Raw genomic sequence first — 19,613 nt, 5'->3', positions numbered from 1 at the left:
CCAGGGTTGTGATTCTTGATCACCTGAATTATTCATTCAAGTCTCAGACTTGGATATCTAACTTTTACAGTACATTCTCTGGAAGTAAATAATTTCATTTCCCTATTCTGTGCTATGTCATTATTCCAAACTGTGAATGTCATGAACTTACCCATTCTCATAAAATCAACATTTTTCTATAGGTAATTTTGATTTCTTCTGCTGTTTGAAGTTTTTGATGTTTATGTATAAATTAGATGCAAGCGCATGTCTCTTACGATTGCTATTTGCATTGTCTCCTTTGTTGTGTTGGAAGTTGAGAAGCAGAGGTGAAATTGTCATTGGGCCCCAAGAGGAAGATTCAGATTACTGAAACTACTTTGTGTGCTTTAGTTGCTAGACTCCATCAGATCCAAGGTTCATTTGGAGCTGCTCAACCCCTGCCCCCCATCCCCAGCATGTAGGTTTTAAACTGGGGGCATTTCTTTAGGACTCTACTATTACTGAAAGCTCTTTTCTGTACAATATGCTCTCTTAATTAGCAAAAGCCAAACCACTGGATGATGTTTCAGCATGCAAGGAATGTGATAAGAAAACAGTTTGTTCTTTTGGTAGTCTCTTGCTTTCGCAGTCCTTGATTATTTTGATGGGCTTTCTCTTGGTCTTGAAAGAATTACAGGTTCGAGCTGCAGTGCTCAAACCAAAAGACTAGCTTAAGGGAAATTGGACTTAACTTTTCATATGGTTAAAATACATCGAAATATATGTGGCCTATTTTAATCTTTACTGTTTTCTTTGCAGGTAATGTGTAGGTTTTATAAATCCAGTCAATAAATAATAGTTCTGTTCTCTTAGACAGAATTGTTGAATAATTGTACCTTGTAGCTTCTAAAAATTAAGTTCTGTCTGTCTTTAGTTATTTTAATACATTTTTTTTCCTCTTAATTCTCGTTCTCCAACAGTTGGCAATTCATTTGGGGAACTGAAGTCTGTTCTTTTTTAGGGTTGACTAATGGATTTTAAAACATTTTATGGGATTTGTCAAGAAGAATATAGAACAGTGTTAATCTTGGTTTTAGGAATAGCTTAATTTCTGCTTTGTTTTTGAAAGAAAAGATGCAAACAAATCTTTCTGTCTCTTTATTGTAGGAAATAACCTTTCAGGATTTTTTTTTTTATTACCTGCTCGTTTAGTGTGGCGTAATTGTTTTTGAGCATTGTATCTTGCAGAACTTTAAACCAGATGATGGTGAACATTTTATTCAGGCATTGTTTAATTGACAACTGAGTAAAAGAAGCCACTTTTAGCTAGACAATCCCTCATCCATACTGTATTCTGTTGTTACAGTTTTATAGCTCTGAAATTGCACACCAACAATACTAGAATGTGCAGGTTATAATATTGTTTAGAATGAATGAAGACAAACTTGAGTTATGTCCCTATTTTCTGTCTGATGAAGTGGCATCGCAGTCTCATTAATACATCAGAAACCCGTGTATTCAGCTATCAGTCTGTTATTAACATGGGTTTATATTACCAATGGAGCTTGCATTTTTCCCTTAGTAGAATATTACCAATGTAGCTTACATTTTTCCCTTAGTAGGGGTATATTACTAACTGTGTATACATTTCATATCTGGTAGGATCCTTGTATTTGGACACTAAGTACTAAATGGCTTCTTCAGAACCATTTCACTGAATTTAAAATATTTAGCGCAAACTGGAAAATAACTTTAAGGGCCCTGTAAGTGTATTTGACTTAGGTATAGGAACATCATATAAAGACAAAAGTATACTCTCTCATGTCATGTTTTGATTTTAAATCAGCTTTAGTGTGTAGTATTGGTTTCTAACTTACCATTTTTTGTTTTAAATGATGCATTTGTTTTAATATATGTTCTTGTTTTAGCAGGTAAAGAGACATAATTTAATATTTTAAAACATGCATTAGTTATCTCTAAACTACATTAACTTAGTGTTGTTTAAAACCCATTTTGCATGATGCCTTTTCCATTAACCTTTTCTAGTTTATTAAAAAAAATAATCTTGTTTAACAAGCATTTTGCTGAGAGCAAAATTAACCATTACCTAAAAATGAGGTAGCTTCTGGTGAATCTCTTTAGCTTTTGCTATCTTTAAAAAGCTGTTATTTAGTGTAATGCAATAGTCATTGCTCAACTTGGCAGCAGCATCCAACCCCTTCTCATTATGTACACAACACTGTGATTAATCCATTAGTTCCCCTCCTAGTGTTCAGCATATCCTGTCCAAATATATAACTGTTCCTGCCTCTAAAAATTGTTAAGCTTTTCAGCTGACTGAACTTAGAGATGTTCTTTATATAGTGTCTGAATTGACATAAATGTGTTACAGATACTCGGTAAAAGGCTCTGTGGAAGGACGTCGGGCAGAGAGGCACACAGCAACAGAAGTCAGGAAATGCAAAGTCGAGATGGACACTCCCTTCTTAACTTTGTGTTTCCTGGCTTTTGTTGGCTTGCGTCAGAACCATAGCTTTGTTTTAAATATAACCTTGTTTATCAATCAATTCTCGAGACACTGCCTCAGGATATTTCTAATAATATTTTTAATATAGTATTGTTATCAGTGATCAACATGTTGGAATTGCTCAGTGTTAATTTGGGGTCAGGGGCTGTCACAAAGACGCTCTCTGTCTCATCTGCAATTCTCCACCTCCTCCCCGTTACTGCTATACCACAGTTTTCTTGCAAGCGAAACAATTTGGAAAGATAGCAGGAACAGTGGTACGGTTCATGCCAGCTTCCCTCAAATGTGGAGCAGCGTGTGGCTGTGCTTGCAGAGCACCAGGCCTGGTGAAGCATTTTCTCAGGAGGTCGGTTCAGATCTTGCAGTTTTCTTTTCACAGTCTGGTAACAAAATAAAGCCAGTAAACTAAACTGCATGCAAATATGCTTAAAATTGTGTGCTGCCTTTTTCTTAATGTGAATTGGGCAATCGGTATGATCGCTTCCAGGCTAAAGAAATTTAGGAAGTTGTAGTTCAGCTCTGGGTATCTTTGCGCTTGCCTAACTGTCTGTCCTTGTCTGAGCTGACTTTAAAGGGGTCTTGTTCAGCCTATCAATTCAGAGTTGTAGAATGAATATCTAGTATTTGTATAAATATTGTATAAAGCCTTGGAAGGCTTTAGAGAGAGTGAAAGAGGAAGGGATGTCATTTGTGTTTTAGTTGTACCACAAGGTAGGATGAAATTCCTCACTCTTCAGAGAAGACTGCATAAGATGTGAAGTGCAAGAGTAGCATGTAAACCAAAGCAACAAATAAATGGAAGAAAATGAAGCAGTGTTTAACCCTGCTTTATACCAGCCATACGTGCTTCTCCAGCTTACAAAGCATTTGCTTTGGGAAAGAGAGATCAATAGCAAACTTGACTATAATTCTGGAGTTAGAACTTTGCATTTCACAAGAGCCCATACGGTATTTTAATTGTTTAGCCACCATATCTGCTGCCAAGTTTGGTTTATAACCTAACTAAAAGGGACTAAACAAGGGAGAGTGAAAATAAAGTAACCACTTTGCATGAAATTGGGGCTGAGGTTCTCTTCTTTCCACCAATTTCAGGGCAGTAGCTTGTTAGAATTGTGCGTGCCCTTTGATCTGCATTTTCGTGGGATTATTTTCACATTTGCCTGTCGCACCTTCTCATGGATAACTCTAAAAACCCCTTCCTTTCCCTCCAAACCCTATTCTTGTGTGTGCTTGTTGGTTTGAAACCCTGGGACATTTTAGCTACCTACAGTAATAGCGCTCGACTTGTCCCCCCTGTTCCTCCAGGAAAGGAAGTTCTTCAAAGGCTTCTTTGGAAAAGTAAGTTTAATGCCTCATTTGTGCTTGCACTATAAGGAGTTACATCCCTGGTATAGCACTGCCATAAAGTCAGGGTGTTGAGAGTCCCCTAATCCATTTCAGAATATTTCCGTCTAAAACAGACTTGGAAATATATTGATCAAACAAAGAATATGGTTTAAAAAGCAACCTGAGACAGAAAATTAAATCCGCATGGACTGTATCAGAAATCCAGTGTTCTGAAGTGATTTGGTCTTCCTGAAAAAAATGTGAATTGTGCCAGCCTACATCACCTGGGCAAATATCTACAGAGCAGTTGGGGTCTGTGCCTTCTAAGTGCTTCATGATCGGCTGCCTGGCACCACGAGGTGACCCAAATGTTAGCGTTGGGAGAAAGCAGTGTGCCTACACATACTATGTCTTAAACCTTTCTTTTTTTGAGCATAGTCCTAATTCAAGGCATATGGAGATGAGACCAGGTGTTTACCTACTATGTTTTTCTAATTGCAACTCAACTGTATAACTGAAGAATTTACTGTTTCTGTCGTTGCTCTTGTTTTCATGAGGACAGTGTCTTAGATGTGAAGGGAAGCAACTCTTTGTCCTCATTAAGAATGTGCTGTACTGGTGGCTGGGTGTTCTTATTCCCGCTGTCTACATCTCCACGAGGTAGTGCCTGTAGACCTCTGGAAGAACTCTCTCTTTTACCTCTCCTCCCTTCCCTACCTCTGAGTTTAAAATTCCTGTAAAACATTTTAATTTAGTTTTCACATGGAGTTAATCTAAGATATGGCTTCTGAAGTATCTTGTTATAAAATGAATCTTGGCCTAAGTAGAAAGTAACAGGTTTGTAACTTCCATACATACATATCTTTTGGAGCAGGTTATTCTCTGGTCACAAATTTGTTTTGGCTTTGCCTGGGGAGTAAATAAAGGGGTTTTGGGGGGTTTTGGGTTTTTTTTTTCATCTGTTCCTTTTTCACCTTTCACTCAGATAGTGATGCATATCACAGAGGGACAGTTGTTTCCCCAATTTAGGTTTCTTTCTATGATCTGGGAAAGCACACTTCTAAAGTGTAGTGATAGTGAAGGGCCAAAATACCATAGGTGGGAGATCTGTCAGATTAATCAGATCATTCCTACGTGCTAACAAAATTTAAGAGCTGGAATCTACAAAGATTGGAGTGAAAATGCGATGTTTGCTTTACAATAAAAAATGCTAACTACTAATTACAATTTGTTTAAAACAAACAAACAGAAAAACCCCCACCTCAACCTGATCAGATATGTTAGATTTCTTTCTGCTTGCTGGTACTAACTTATGTTAGGATACATAAGAAAGTAAAGACGTAAAAGGACAGAGCTTTGCATAGCACTTAACTAAAAAAGTCAAAGACAGATTTTTATCTATTAAATATGCCAGCTTCCCTATTACATCTTAGTAGCTTTTTTAATGAAGTCCAGTACTTTGCCACAGCCTTGTAGATTTGCTTTGCCTTTTATTATAATATTTTACCAAAGAGGGACCTACTTCTACTTCAGCCTGTGAAATTTCATTAGTTAGCACTGAAACTGCTTAAATCCATAGTGTTTAGATATCCCCACAGCATGAGTATGGCAGTGCCTTTATTACAGCTTTGGCCTGCAATGGTAGGCCAAATCTAGGGGGAAAACTGCAAAAAAAGGAACAGCTGTTCTCTTATTAATATTTGAGAAATACTAATAACTAATATCTTTTGGCTGTATCATCTATAATTTCTCTGCAGATGCCTTGCATTGGGATTAATACAATATTCCAAACTGCAGAGCTGCTTAAAAGGCCCTGCTAGCTTTCAAAAAGTCAGTCGAGACAGGTTTGCTTCTTTCCCTGTCCATATTTTCTCCCCCTAAGAGGTTAATCTGATGGATTTGTGTCCGGAAATGTTCAAGTGTTTAGTGTTGAAAATACTCTCTTTTCAGCTTTAAATAAAAATGAGTGTCTGTTGATAGCTCCATGTTAGGCTTCTGCAGTTTTATTTTGTGTAGCATACGCAACGTAACCGAATCAACTGCCTTTTTAGGCAGTTCTTCATATTTTAAAACTAAAGCTTTTCTGTTGTAATGAATAGTAGTACAGATTCGGTGATCTTTCTCATGGTTTGCTTCCACCAAGTGCGTGTATTTCTTATCACACAATGTTTTATACAGAGTCTGAAATGAAAAACTTTCTTTTTATATACCTCAGGCTCCAAATGTATCTTACAGCTGTTTGTAAATCCCAGGACAGAATAAAATAGGCAGAAAGACTAGAAACAATTTAGAAGTATTTAAAAAATTAATTATTGGGCAACTTTAATTCTGCTCTGGTATCCTTAAGATTTTATTTTCCAGCTTACAATATAGCCGCTACTTATCTCCACGTTCCTATCACTTCTAACAGTTAAATTGTCATGACCCACACTGCTGATTAGGAAATGTACATTTGTGATTTAGTCCACTTTTTTCTTTTTTCCCTTTTTTTTTTTTTTTTTTTTCTGATGGATGCACATATCTGTTGGAGAAGTTTCCCTTGTGCCCAACCTGCAGTGGTCCTGCTTTGTCTTTGGGCCTCATTGTCTGTTAGGACAAATGCCTCGCCCTCCCTCCTGGAGACCTCTGAGGACTCTGAAATTAGTCCAGATAACGAATCTCATATTGGAGCAGATTACTGACCTCCTAAGAAGTGCTGAGCAGCAAGGTTTCTATCGGGGCTGACTCAGCACTGACAAATCAGGCTCCTGGGAGTCAGTGCCATGCATGGCTCTCCTCCAGCAGTGCTGTCATCCAAAAGCTCTTGAATATGAAGACAAGCTACTGATATGGATGTCTAGATGAGTCCCTTGGTAGCAATGTTTAAGACCACACTGTTCCAGTGGATATTGGCCATTTGCTTTAAATACTTTTGTTTGCAGTCACCTATACCTTTCAGTGTTTATTACACAAGCTGTGATTCTGCGTTGGAGTTCACTTCCCATGCAGTATCTTGCATCAGTCTGATCTTTGTCCAGCGTGTGCCAGGAGTGCAAATGCTCATATCTACTTTCTAATCACAATATACTTGGTAATATCCTACCCGTAATAGAGTAGTACTTTGATTTGTATAGCCAACATAAACTGATTTGGAGAAGTATGTTCCTTTATACATCACTTGTAGGCACAGATAAGCTGAGGATTCAGTAGATGGGAAAATCATATGTTGCCCAACAGTAGTAGCTGTGGGTTTGCGATATAGACTGTAAGGACTTACTCCTAAGTGCTGCATCCATCATAAATCTAGAAGAAGGAATTGGGAGATAAAAGGGCATTTTCTTTTTCTCTTAGTGTAGCAAACCCATGTTTGGTTATCCTGCATGAGGAACCTTATGTTTCCAGTGGGAGAGGAGGACTTATATAGCCCTTTAGCCTTTTCATTTTATTCTGAGAAACATGAAGTTCCATGTCTTAGCTATTTCTAAATCCTCATTTGGTGAAATAGCAGGTGAGGAGTAGCTCTGCTGAAGATCAGTACTGCTTTGTGAAGTACCCAGCTCAGTTAAACTTAACTTGTTCAATACAAACTTCAGGAACTGTTCGCTATTTCTGCAGAAACAAGGTTTTTATTGTTTGCTGGGGAAAGACATGTATCTCAGTTTTTAATGATGGTAATCTAAACCAACCAGTTACCTGCAGGCATTGTCTTCTCTTAATTGTTTGTATTTGCTTGTAATAAAGATTTAAAGACTATTAACAGCTTATAAGAAACTGGTACTCCTTCTTAAAACAGTTCAAGGAGACAGACCTTTACAAACCATTTGTTTTTGGGATTAATAGGGACTTTTAGGCTATGGAAGCTAGCTGAGCATTGAAAATATAGACTATATTTTGTGGGTATCAATATTTACTGCCTTTTAAGACCAAAAATTAGAAATGACTTTTAAATACTGCAATATTTTTTAACACATATGATGGTAAATTTAAGTACATCCTCCTCTGTGAATTATACTCTTTCCGTTAGGCATTCCAGAATCTGACTTTTACTTTAAACCTTCTCTGGGGCATCCAGCAGGCTGGATGGACATTTAAAACTCGCTTCTGCAAGCACTTCTCTGTAGCTTGCTTTCATGCTGTGCTTATTTTCTCTCTTTTCTCTTGTATGGAAGAGTGATTAAAAGTCAGTGCCATTCTCTGTTCTCACCAAGCTTTTTGAAAATGCTTGGGTTGTCATTGCTGCTTCCAAAATTGGGACAGATAGTTCCTCCCCAAAAACAAACAGAAGTCCTGCCAGGCCCATTTTCTTCACACTTGCTGCTTTCTCTGAGAATGAAACTAATGTGATATAACAGCAGATGCTTCACTCCGAGATATTTCATCCTTACAGTGTTAAAACTGGTGTTGCAGACTTGGAATACGTGGTAACTTATGCCAGAACATGTCCTTGCTCCATTACTTGCCGTATAAATATAAATTATATTCATCTGCAATGAACTATTAAAAAAAAAAATTGCAATTCTTGCTTGAAGCCAGTAGCTGATACCCCCTCATCTTTTTTTTTGTTGTTGTTGTTGCTCTTTGCACTCCCTGCAGTGGACTGTGGCAGGTGCCATTAGCAGCCACAAACTATGTAAACCCAGTGCTCCAAAAAAAGTTATAGGGAGAATAGTTTATTAGCTGGCCTAAAGTATGGGGCTTTTGAATTAACGTAACACATTTAAAAAAAAAAAATATTTTTCTAGTAGTAGTTCTCTGTAAAATTATGTTGACATCTTGTACCTATTTTCTGTTCAGTTAATTAGTTTCAGAAGAATATTGTGTCAAGTGTTTATACTGTTTTCTGTAACTTTCCCTTAAAAAGTAAACAGTCTAGAAAGAATCCGTAGTTTAGATGGCTCCTGAAGCCTTCCTGTGTTTCCCACTTTTACTTACCCTCAGCTTGCGGCAGCTGAAAGTTCCCACAGTCAGATCTTGGATAAAAGCCAGACTGCTCCTCTGCTGTGTCAGCCTGCTGCACACCATTGGTTTTTCAAGATAGACACCAAATGGTTAAGAAATCATATTTTTTTACCTCTCTTCCAAGACGTGACATTTAGCTCTTAATAAATTAGTGAAACATGTTTGGATGATTGATCTTAGCATTAAGCTCATAGCACAGTAACTGATGATTTTTGGGTGCTTTTAACACTGGTTTAAGGTGATGCCATGATTCTGCCATGCAACAATTGGGGCAGAGGGTAGGGCTGGTGGAAATATCAGGTAAGAATTTTCCTATATTTAAATTGTGCTAAAGAAGCTACCTGTGGTGTAACTCCTTATGAATTAGTGTTTTCTGACTCTTTAGTGGAATTCTTCACCCACTTGGTCAGTCTTGAATTTTTTTACTGTCAGTGGACGTACACTCTATTTTTGCCTCCACTCATCCTGTGCCCTCTCCCCATCCCCACGATGTGCTGTTTCTGAAATACTGGCTTTGGCTTGGTTCTCTGAATGTTTTGCAACTTGGATTGAGTATCTGGCTTTGGGCACCATACTGACCGTGGACTTCACCTACACTTAATGTTATGGTTCTTTGAAAGGGGAAGCGGGTGGCAGTCAGATGCTGTTGGCATAAAACTGTTTTTTTTCTTTCCTTTTTTTTTTTCTTTTTTTTGAAAGTCTGGGAAGAAAGCTGTTAAAGCAGTCCTGTGGGTTTCGGCGGATGGACTCAGAGTTGTAGATGAGAAAACAAAGGTTAGATTTCCCTGGACAAAAGTTTTAAATCTCTCTATAATAACATATGTGCTGTAACTTTAAATGGACACCAATCTTTATGTTAATGTAAATGTTGGTATTTGAAAGGAAGACTGAAGTGTAGGATTAGTTTAATCATTTCTTGCTTTGTACACATATGTATGCCTGCTAATTTTTTGTCCCCAGTTAATTCTACACTACTCTCAGGACACATTTCATAAAATGTGGCAAGTAACAAGCTTGGAATATTTTTTGTTGCATTTACCGGAAGAACTGGTTTTTTTTTCCTGATAAGTTCTGTTGAGATTGAACTTGGAGAGTCCCTTGACTTTGTTCTGCACCACTGCAGAAGGCTGCCATAGCAATACATGAGCAAACTCATGTTAATCAATACAATTTTCAGGGCATCCAAATCGTAGAATGGGCCTGAATGAACAAGAGCTAGCTTCTAAAAATGCAATGAGGCGAGTAAATGAAATAGGGGGGTTGGCCTTCAGACTCAAGCTAAACAGTAACTGAGTATCAAATTCGATAATTCCTAATTCTATCATCTAAGCTGTTGGTCTGAAGTGGAAGACTAACGTATTCGTGGCGTCCTTCTAGATTGTTTTACAATTTTTTAATTGTGAAATACCACAGTATGTACCACCAAGGCACCTGTGCGCAAGTAATAGCAAATGATTCTTGGTTTTATCTAGATGTAGGCAATTAGAAATAAGAGCTTTAGGCTTGCCTCTATAAGCGTACTAGTATTTTAAAAGATGGCATGGCTATCAGAACAATTTTTACTCTCATTAGTCTGAAATTAATTCATTTTATATTAATGTTATTTAACCCTTACTTTGTCAACCTAAATGATTATTTCTGCAAGCCAACACTGAGAAGCAGGTAGAGATAATTCATATCCTTCTGCAGTATGACTGCCTGTCAAATACCTGCTCTGTGGCTAGACTTCTCCAGGGCTGCTGTTATGGTATGGTTCATCAGCACTAAAGTTACTGTCTCTTAAGAATTCAGTTTCTAATACAAACATACTGATGTAGGTGAATTCAGTCTACTGATTGCCTCATTTAAAAATAATAATACATGTATTATTTTTAGAAATGTTACGGCATATATCTAATCTTTTAAAATTTAATGTTAATAAGTTGTGCAGATCCTGAAGGTAATTAAAAGTATAGGACTTAAAAAGAGAATATACTATTGCCTCCTGGTGGTTGAATACATTAGCACAGGTGCCAAGTACTAACCACCAACCAAAAGAAACAATTTTGAAAAAAATATTGAAACAATAATTTTTAATGAAGATGGCATAGTTCTTAAACTGTACTATCTCCTTTTTAGAAACACTTCTCCCGTCAATCTATAGGAACAAATCAGGGGTGTTCTTCCATTGTATCCCTGCTTAGGTAATTGGCAGATCAGCTTTTGCTTTTTGTGTAGCAGCTGCTAGACCTTTTCACACTTGCAGACCTCTCCCATAAGTTTCAGCATTGTGTTTTAACCACAGTAAAGATTTTTTTTTAATTATTATTATTGCAAGACTACCAGAGCTGCTGTAAAAATAAAATAAAACAAAAATGTGAGCTCTGTAGTCTAGAGGAGAGATCTTGGGAATTGTTTGGGTCCCTAAATTCTTAAGTGGTGCCTTGGCATGCTTCTACCAAAGGTGGCTGGTGGAAAATGTCATCTGTCCTTTTTGTTTCATACTGGGAACAGATTCTGAATGGTGAATTCATTGACAGATAATTACAGCCACATCAGGTTGTCCTCTTTTTAGAATAACTCATCTTCTTGCAGTTAACACTGAAAATGACTTGTTTGAGTGTTTCTCCGTATTTCCTCACATTTCTTTCATTGGGGGGGATTTTTTCCCTCTAGGATCTTATAGTTGATCAGACAATAGAGAAGGTTTCTTTCTGCGCACCAGACAGGAACTTTGATCGGGCATTCTCATACATCTGTCGAGATGGCACAACGAGACGCTGGATATGCCACTGCTTTATGGCTGTAAAGGACACGGTAAGTTTAATATGGTGTGTGTCCAACTCTTCCAGCTTCTAGCTGGAAGTTATGCTTGGAAAAATTAACTACCTAGAATACTACAATATGTTTTGACTTCAGCTAAAATATTACTTAGTCCTTGAAAATTATTTTAGTTCTAATTCTTTGTATCTGAATTACTTGCCATCCTTCTGTGGTGTTGTCTTGTGGAGAGAAACGGTGCCCAGCATGTGTTTAAAAGGAATGCAGTCAGCCTCAGATACCTCTAGCAGAAGGGAACTACTATTCTAAAAACAGACAGAAGATTTTCTCATCTGAAAATATATACAGCCAAAAACTGAAACAGCAATGACAGTTTTTCCAGGATAAAATCATAGTGAGTAAATACAGACTGGATATGAATGCAGCCTCTTGTATGCAAATGTTATCTTGAACGGAAAGTCATCTGAGTGTTAAGGGATGGAGCTAAACTGAATTAAATTAGCAACCTGTTTGCTTCTAAGTGATGGAGATTTTTCCAGTAGAAGGTGTGAAAGTAAGTTACCTCTATCAGTCTCTTGCTGCGTAGACTTAGGTAAGTTATTTAACTCCCTGATCTGGCCTTTTCCTCTTTCTGCTTTTTGTTGAATCCCACCTATGTTATACAAAGTGCTTAAACCTCATGCAGATTCATTGCATGAACTCCACATAGCTGCATGTTCAGAGCAATTGTACTCGACAATTTATAATTTTTTCTTTAAAGAGAACAATGAAGTTAGAAATTCCCCGTTAAACTTATGTTAGAGCTGGAGCATTTCTGTTTTTCTCTGTGAATAACAGGTCAATTTACTTACTGATTATAATAGATGAGTTGAGCTACTGGTAGTAATAGCGCCTCCGACTCGACTCAACTGTAGCCACTGTATCAGTTGGATTGCTGGACTTCCTCCGACTTGAATTTCCTTTCCTTATTGCAGTTATTGGATAGTGGATCCTTTTGACCTCACTGGTTAATAATGGAAGTGCTTTTCAGAAGGCACTCTTAATACTAACTTGTGCATTTGGTCAGGGCCATTAAGAGGTATAAGTAGTCACCATTGTACTTTTAATTTTCATGCTTGCACACAAGGGTAGTGTCTCCCTGAGCCCTCTGTAAACTTTCTCCATCTGAGAATAGTACTTATCTGTCCTTCAGGACTTACACCTGCTTAAGATGGCTTCACAAGAGTTTCTTTGTGCACAAATGTATCCAGAGGCAAGGGATCAGTGCAGGCATGTTATCGCACTAGCATCTTAGTAGCAGTTGAACTAAACAGATTATCTGACAATCTCTTTCATTTCTGGGTGGCCTTCTTGAACGCTGCTTGTGCATTAGTAGTTGAGAGTCTTTATATACCAGGTTTAATTTTAGAGCCATACAAAAGGATGCCAATTACAGTAGTCCTCTTTAATGCCTTAATTAGATTCCTCTTGTAAAGGCAGGTTATCACTTTGCAATGCTTGAAGCATATGTATGTTTCTGTTCCAGTTACTGTATGATGCAATGTTGTCTTGTACAGGGGGAAAGGTTGAGTCATGCCGTGGGCTGTGCATTTGCAGCATGCCTGGAGCGAAAGCAGAAGCGAGAGAAGGAGTGTGGAGTGACTGCCACCTTTGATGCCAGCAGAACCACATTCACTAGAGAGGGGTCATTCAGGGTCACTACAGCTACTGAACAAGCAGAGAGGGAGGAAATTATGAGACAGATGCCGGATGCTAAAGGTACGGGGTGCAACTTAAACAATCATCCATAGTGAGCAAAACCAGCACTGAGGTGAATTGGAGCCTGTGCAAGGATTGAGGCTTAATGTCCTTGCAGCGTTCCCTCTCTTGAACCTTACTATGTACAAATCATTCCCAGACGCTTGTCACTTCACAAGATGAAAAATGCTCCCAGATTTACTTGTAGCGCATTTTCCCACATCTCCTCTAGAAGAAGTACAAGTGGCTTCGTATATGAAAGCTGCTCCTGCTTTGTTTTGTCAGCCTGCTTTATGGCAGAGAACACCATAGGTACCATACTAAAAGGCCTTATTAGAAAAATGTTATAAAAATATAACAAGTTTGCCAGACATGAAATAATCCTTTTTGTAGTCTAAAGCTTATGGTAAATGAACAGAAAATGATATGCATTTTTCTTAAAAAATAGTGTATTTTTATTTTGATTTTTAAGGCAGGTTACAAAGTGTATGTATAGTTATATTGCATGAGGGAAGGACAGATCAATTACAATGTGCTTTCTAAAAAAACCAAACCAAAACAACAACTCCCTCCTCATAAAACACAACTGTTGCACTGTTAATTACATTCAAAACTAGTAATAAACTGATTTGAGAGGAGTTAGTTTTTACTTCTTAGCCATTTAAAATGCCATTTAAAGTGTTCTGAAATTCCAGTGAAAGTAGAACTTCTTACTCAAGTTTTATTACAAGTAGTGGAGTTTTACAGCTAACAAAAAATAAGTATTATAAATATTGTCCATAGCCCTCTTTACAGTGGAGCTGAACTTTTGTTTCAGAGGGTTCTACAGCAAGTTTTAGGCTGCCACTCGATTGCAAAACTTTAATCTTCGTTTTCATCATCCATCTGCTTGTTCCCATACGTTAGTTTTAGAATGTGCTAAATGAAGCTTAAACACAAGGCCTTTGTTACTTGAGGGCATGAGTCAAAGTCTTGACTCAATGAAGGTGTGTGAAATCCTTTCCAAGAAAGACTGATTAGAAAAGTTTCACTTGAACGAGCAGCTGCAACTCATGGGTACTGAAGCTTGCAAGACAACATAATTAGTTCCTCGTACGATTCCAGCTCCTCAGAAATCTCTAGTGTGACTCCTCTCTTTACCAGACTTCTAGTTATTCTGTTGATGTCTCAACAAAAAAAGTCATTGTTTTTCCTAAAACATTTGGAAAGCAATATAGGTAAAATAAGTTCACACCAGGATAGTGAGATTTTCCCTTCTCCTGCTGTGTTGATGAGCTGTGTTTATTGCCCCTAAAGCCAATTCACTTATGACATGAGTGAGAGTTTGAATCCTCATTGCTATTCTAATCATAAGTGTCATGATTTAAACTAGGCCTAATCCTACATTTCTACCATTAGGCCTGGTTGACAGAAGAATTGTGGTGCTATGCAAAACCCTGCAAAATGAAGCAGCTGACTTTAAGTTGGAGTAGCTTCCAGTGCAACTAACTAGTGATTGGGTGGTAACATTACAGCTAAATTCAGTTAAAGAAGTGACACAGGAACTCTCTGTCAATGTGCCTCATGTTAGCAAGGCCTGTCAGCTCAGAGGCTGGATCTACCTTGCAGCACACTTCCATCTATCTGTAAAGTATCTCCTGGAGGAGCTGGGGAGCTGCAGCCTGAGCAGTGAATGCAGCCTAACCTGTTAAGTGCTGCTGCTACCTTTGGCCTGCTGAAGCTTGTGCAGTGTGTTTGGCTACTGCTGCTGATTCTGCAGGGCTAGGCGGGTGGCTTTTAAAAGAAGCTCCTAAAGCTGGGTTCTGTTCCCTGCTGCTGCTGAGCTATGCCACCCTAAGTCACTTAATACAGTTTGTAGTAATATTTTGGCCATAGTTCTGTGTGAGGCAAAGTAAAGGTCTCAAACACGCAATACGCTTTTCAGTCTTAATCATAAAAGAATTGCAAGTATTTCTAGACCTGGGGTCTCAGGAATAGCTGGAAAGAATACATATATAAGGCCATCATTTCTATGAAGTGGCTAGCCTTAGTAAGCTTTGCTTTGGAGAGTGGATGTATGTAAAGTGACATGGTGAAGACAATGAAGGTATACAGAAATGATTTTTCTGCTGTGGTATTAGAAACTCGTTTGGAAGAGTACTAGTTATGAAAATTCCTGCAATTTCTCCTTGCAAAACAAATGGGGGTAGGGGCAGGCAGTTCAACACTACTCGCTTTACTCTTCTAACCTCACCCTATTTCCTCCAGCAGTTGAAACAGAAGTGAAAACAGTAGCACCAGGTGCTGCACCAAACAATACTGCCCCCTCTTCTGGCTCACCAACCTCTCCTACTGCTGAAGTTGCTGCCTCTCTGGATAAAGAAATGAGCAATCCCCATGCTATTCCACGGAGGCATGCCCCTATAGAACAGCTTGCCAGGCAAGGGTCTTTCAGGGGTTTCCCTGCCCTTAGCCAAAAGATGTCTCCTTTTAAACGCCAGTTGTCTTTGCGAATAAATGAGCTGCCTTCAACAGTGCAAAGGAAGACCGATTTTCCCATGAAAAACTCAGGTAAAACCAAATGGTTCCAGTGAAACATTACCTTAAATTGTCTCTTCCTCCTTTCCTTCTCTATGGCTTCAAATAACTCCTTATTTTCTAGTAAATCCTTCTTTCTGCCTCATGTGGATCATTTCTCATGAACAAACATCACCACATCAGAAAAATTCTGCTTTGGGAATAGGCAAGAATTTCAAATGCAATTTTCGCATGCAGAGGACAAACGGTTCTAATCACTATCTGAAATATTGGAGCACAGCTTGAAGTGCTCCAGGAATGGGTGTTGGTGAATTAGTAGGTGCTGGCTCTTCCCTCTGAGTCACTGAACCAGTTCCTGCACTTAATGCCAGGGCATCTTGAGAGACAAATCCCTTCAAGGCCTTAACTACTTGTCATGGGATCATGCGATGCTTTTCTGCAGTCTGTCCTTCTGCCTGTCTGAATTCTTCTTTTTGAGAGCAATGAAATGGCTTTTCACCTTGCATTAAAAGAAACTTTACTGTTTAGGTGGTACAGCTGGCTGTATCAGTAATGCGTGGTACAGTTTTCACATGACAGTAGTGGGGTTTTATAGAGTCATACCAACATAAACACCTGGGGTGCTCAGTACCTTGCATAGTGTCCTAGAATCCCCTTAGCCAGGTTATCCTGCAGGCCAGCTGTGCTCTCACTTGGCAACAGAGCTAGTTTTAGGGTTCTAGGCTTTACAGTAAAAATTACTGTGGCAAAGACAAAACCAACAAAAATACCTAGTCTGACTTCTCTTACAATCCTTATTTGGTGACCTGTGCTGTAAGACCAGCACTGAGTTTATCAGTTTTACAGTAATAGTGCACTGCTCACTAGTGATACTGAGCACACTACAATCTTTTGTAGTTTTTCATGACTCAGAACATTTCTGATGCATGTTCCCATGTATGCTGCTGCCAGTGCTGCTTACTGTCACACCACATGCGCTGTATTGGAATACCCCTCAAAGAATCAATTTTTGGGCATGTCTCCCCCTGAATTTTAGATATGGTGCATGTTGTGTCCAGACATGTTTTTTATACTCTTTGTGCTTAATTATGCCTGCTTATGTTGGTTCTGTGCAATGAAGGACTGATGATCAGTACTTTTGAAAAGCAGTGCAATGAGTAATAATGAGAACATCTGGTACGTTGTCAGTTTTACTCCAGATGTTACTTTATCCACATTATGCTGATACTTGGTTTAAAACTGAGTGTCCGTTTTATTTGAGCATTCAGCTTTTGCTTTTCATAATTCTACCACAGGAGCTAGGGATTTCAGCTACTGCTGAACTGGAGCAATCAACTTTCTAACTCTAGACTTAGCTTGCCATTGTGCATCGCTGTCAGCACGTTTAAACTTCATCTAGTTACTGTAGAAGTATGTTGTTGGAACACTTAAATCTATCATAAGTATTTTCATTTTGCAGAGTGCCAAATCTCAGTGCCAAATGCTTGATATGTTTAGTACTTTAATACTGAAAGATTTAGATCTCTACTAAAACTATAGAAAACCCTTTTATTTTCTGAAATGAACATCCTCTTGCATTAACACAGAGAAGCAGTAATAACCGACTTCAAATCTGGAACGCTGATGTCCTTACCCTCTTGACTTAGTCACAAAATACACTAATGCGGTGTTCTATTTCAGGTCAGGTCTTCAACACTAATTTTAAAAAAAGCTGTCATGCAAATCGTGACATGTTCCTAGCAGGAACATCTAGGACATAAGGGAACTGATTATATTTCAGTTTTGCACTGGTATTTGTAAATTGTTTCTGTATCCTTTAAACTTCCAATTTAATGAATTGTGTTTACATTTTAGTCCCTGAGGTAGAAGGGGAAACGGACAGCATTAGTGCCCTATGCTCTCAGATCACCAGTGCTTTCAGCACACCATCAGAAGATCCTTTCTCTTCGGCCCCCATGACAAAACCAGTGACAGTAGTCGCACCACAGTCTCCTGCCTTTCAAGGTTTGTGATTTCTTTGCGTGCCGTGGTCATGCTGGATGAGGCTTGAATGCATATAATGTTGCTTTCCAGTAACACATGGTCTTAATTTCTTGTGCAAGTCCTGTTATCGGTATTTTGGGGGAATGCGTCCTGCTTTATTCATCTTGTCTGTTTAGTTTTTCTGTGTTTTTGTTTTTAACAAGAAGTTCATGCACCTACCACACGATAGTCACCTGTAAAAGGGACTGGCTTTGAGGTAATGGCTATTTTAACATTCTGCCTCCTGAACTGCAAAAACCTTACCAACTGTGTGTCACAGGAACAAAATCCCACAAGGGAAGAGATTTTGTGCCACCACATGATCACTGTTTTTCACACACACTCTTAGATAAGTTGTGGAGAGATGCCAACTATGGAACTCATAGCAGCCTCTAATCTTCATTTCACTGATACGCTTTTATACAAGTTGTGTGAAAAAAGAACCTCTCCTTGTTAAGTGTAGTTATTGTTACTTTGCATCTAAAAATCTGTTCTTCTTTTGAATCTAAAATTAATCATACAGTAACTTCTGGTGAGCCATATCTCTTCTCTGTAAAAACAACAAATTTAACTTCAGTCGGTCATCAGAACTCCAGGTCTCATCAAATACATAAAAATCCACCATCCCACAATTCTGTTAACAAGCGTTGGCTTGGTGAAATGGAATTTACTAGCTTTATTGACTGTCAGTCCACTTCGGCTAATTTACACAAACTGCTGTCATGTGGAAGTGTCTAAAATTGTTGTATGTTGATAGGTATGACATGGCCCACTAATATTCCAGTCACGTGCATGCCTTGCATGAATTAATTGCACTGATGTTGTCTGCTCCCATTTTAGTTAATGGCACTGCCTCTGCCTTCTGTGTGCTTGCTGCTAAACCATCCCAAGCTGCTGTAGTGTCCACAGCTATGCCAGTTCGTGAAACCAATCCTTGGGCTCATGCTCCTGCTGCTAATACTGGAGCTGCAGCCATGGTCGCTGGTAAGATTGGAAGTAGATCCGGTGCATTGCTCTGAGAACTTGGATCAAAAGCATAATTGAGCCCTTGAGACAATTGTCAATGCCACTTAATGGCAAGTGGAAGGAACACTAACAAAAGCCGGAAGTAGTAGCCTTTTGCACAAGTGGATGGAGGGAAGCGATGAACTCACTGGTTCTGGGTCTATAAGCTGGACTGATTCTTATTTTGGCAGCATTTTAGAAGATCCAGTGCTTAAAAAGGAAATAATGAAATAGTGTGTGTTTGGGGATGAAGAGGAAAGAAACTGTATGTCGACCCAAAATAATTTTTGTGCGTTCTTTCCACTAATATACGTAAGGAGAGATTAAGTTGGTTGCTTAAAGGCTTTAGAGGTTCATTTCTTCTGTTTAGTAAGTTTAGTCTGTCCCTCCAGTCCTTGTCTATAGTTACATACAACATAAGGTGGTACTTTAAATGGCTGTCACCCATGTGGACATGTATGCTAGAAGGCTACAATCAAACTAACATTTCCTGATGTAAGCTCAACTCGAAAAGAGAAACTTTGCTAGTGAAATAGTAGGTTCTACTCGGCCTTGTAAGAGTACCAAACCCATTTTCAGCAAGTCTTCCCCCATAAGAGAGAGTATCTAAGCTCTGCCTCCAACAGTTCCCACTGTAAAAACAGCAGTAAACTGATCTTTAGATGGCATTTAACTAGATCAGGCTGAATGAAGAGTACTGAGCAGTAATGGTTTTCCACTGCTCCAAAACACCAAGTAACACATGTGCAGAGCCATCTCTAGCATTCCTGGTGGCTTTTCTCATTGCATTGGAAACCTGGCAAGGCCCTATGGGAGGGAA

General features: G+C 38.7%; 1 protein-coding gene across 5 annotated transcripts in view; it reads left to right on the top strand.

Moving 5' to 3' along the window:
• Positions 1-19,613, top strand: part of NUMB (numb homolog (Drosophila)) — a 38,321-nt gene that overhangs the window by 15,826 nt on the left and 2,882 nt on the right. The window contains exons 3-9 of one of the 5 annotated variants that reach the window (XM_009319191.1): positions 3,794-3,826; positions 9,452-9,526; positions 11,408-11,548; positions 13,069-13,270; positions 15,497-15,799; positions 17,621-17,770; positions 18,629-18,772. In XM_009319191.1, coding sequence (XP_009317466.1) covers positions 3,794-3,826; positions 9,452-9,526; positions 11,408-11,548; positions 13,069-13,270; positions 15,497-15,799; positions 17,621-17,770; positions 18,629-18,772 — 1,048 coding nt within the window. The remainder of the gene's footprint in view (positions 1-3,793; positions 3,827-9,451; positions 9,527-11,407; positions 11,549-13,068; positions 13,271-15,496; positions 15,800-17,620; positions 17,771-18,628; positions 18,773-19,613) is intronic. The other 4 variants (XM_009319190.1, XM_009319192.1, XM_009319189.1 and 1 more) reach the window with 4 other exon arrangements.

The sequence above is a fragment of the Pygoscelis adeliae genome, unplaced genomic scaffold (assembly GCF_000699105.1).
Source record: "Pygoscelis adeliae isolate BGI_AS28 unplaced genomic scaffold, ASM69910v1 Scaffold22, whole genome shotgun sequence".
Taxonomy (NCBI): Eukaryota; Metazoa; Chordata; class Aves; order Sphenisciformes; family Spheniscidae; genus Pygoscelis; species Pygoscelis adeliae.
The sequence above is the reverse complement of the archived record's forward strand: the minus strand, read 5'-3'. Positions and strand labels throughout refer to the sequence as shown.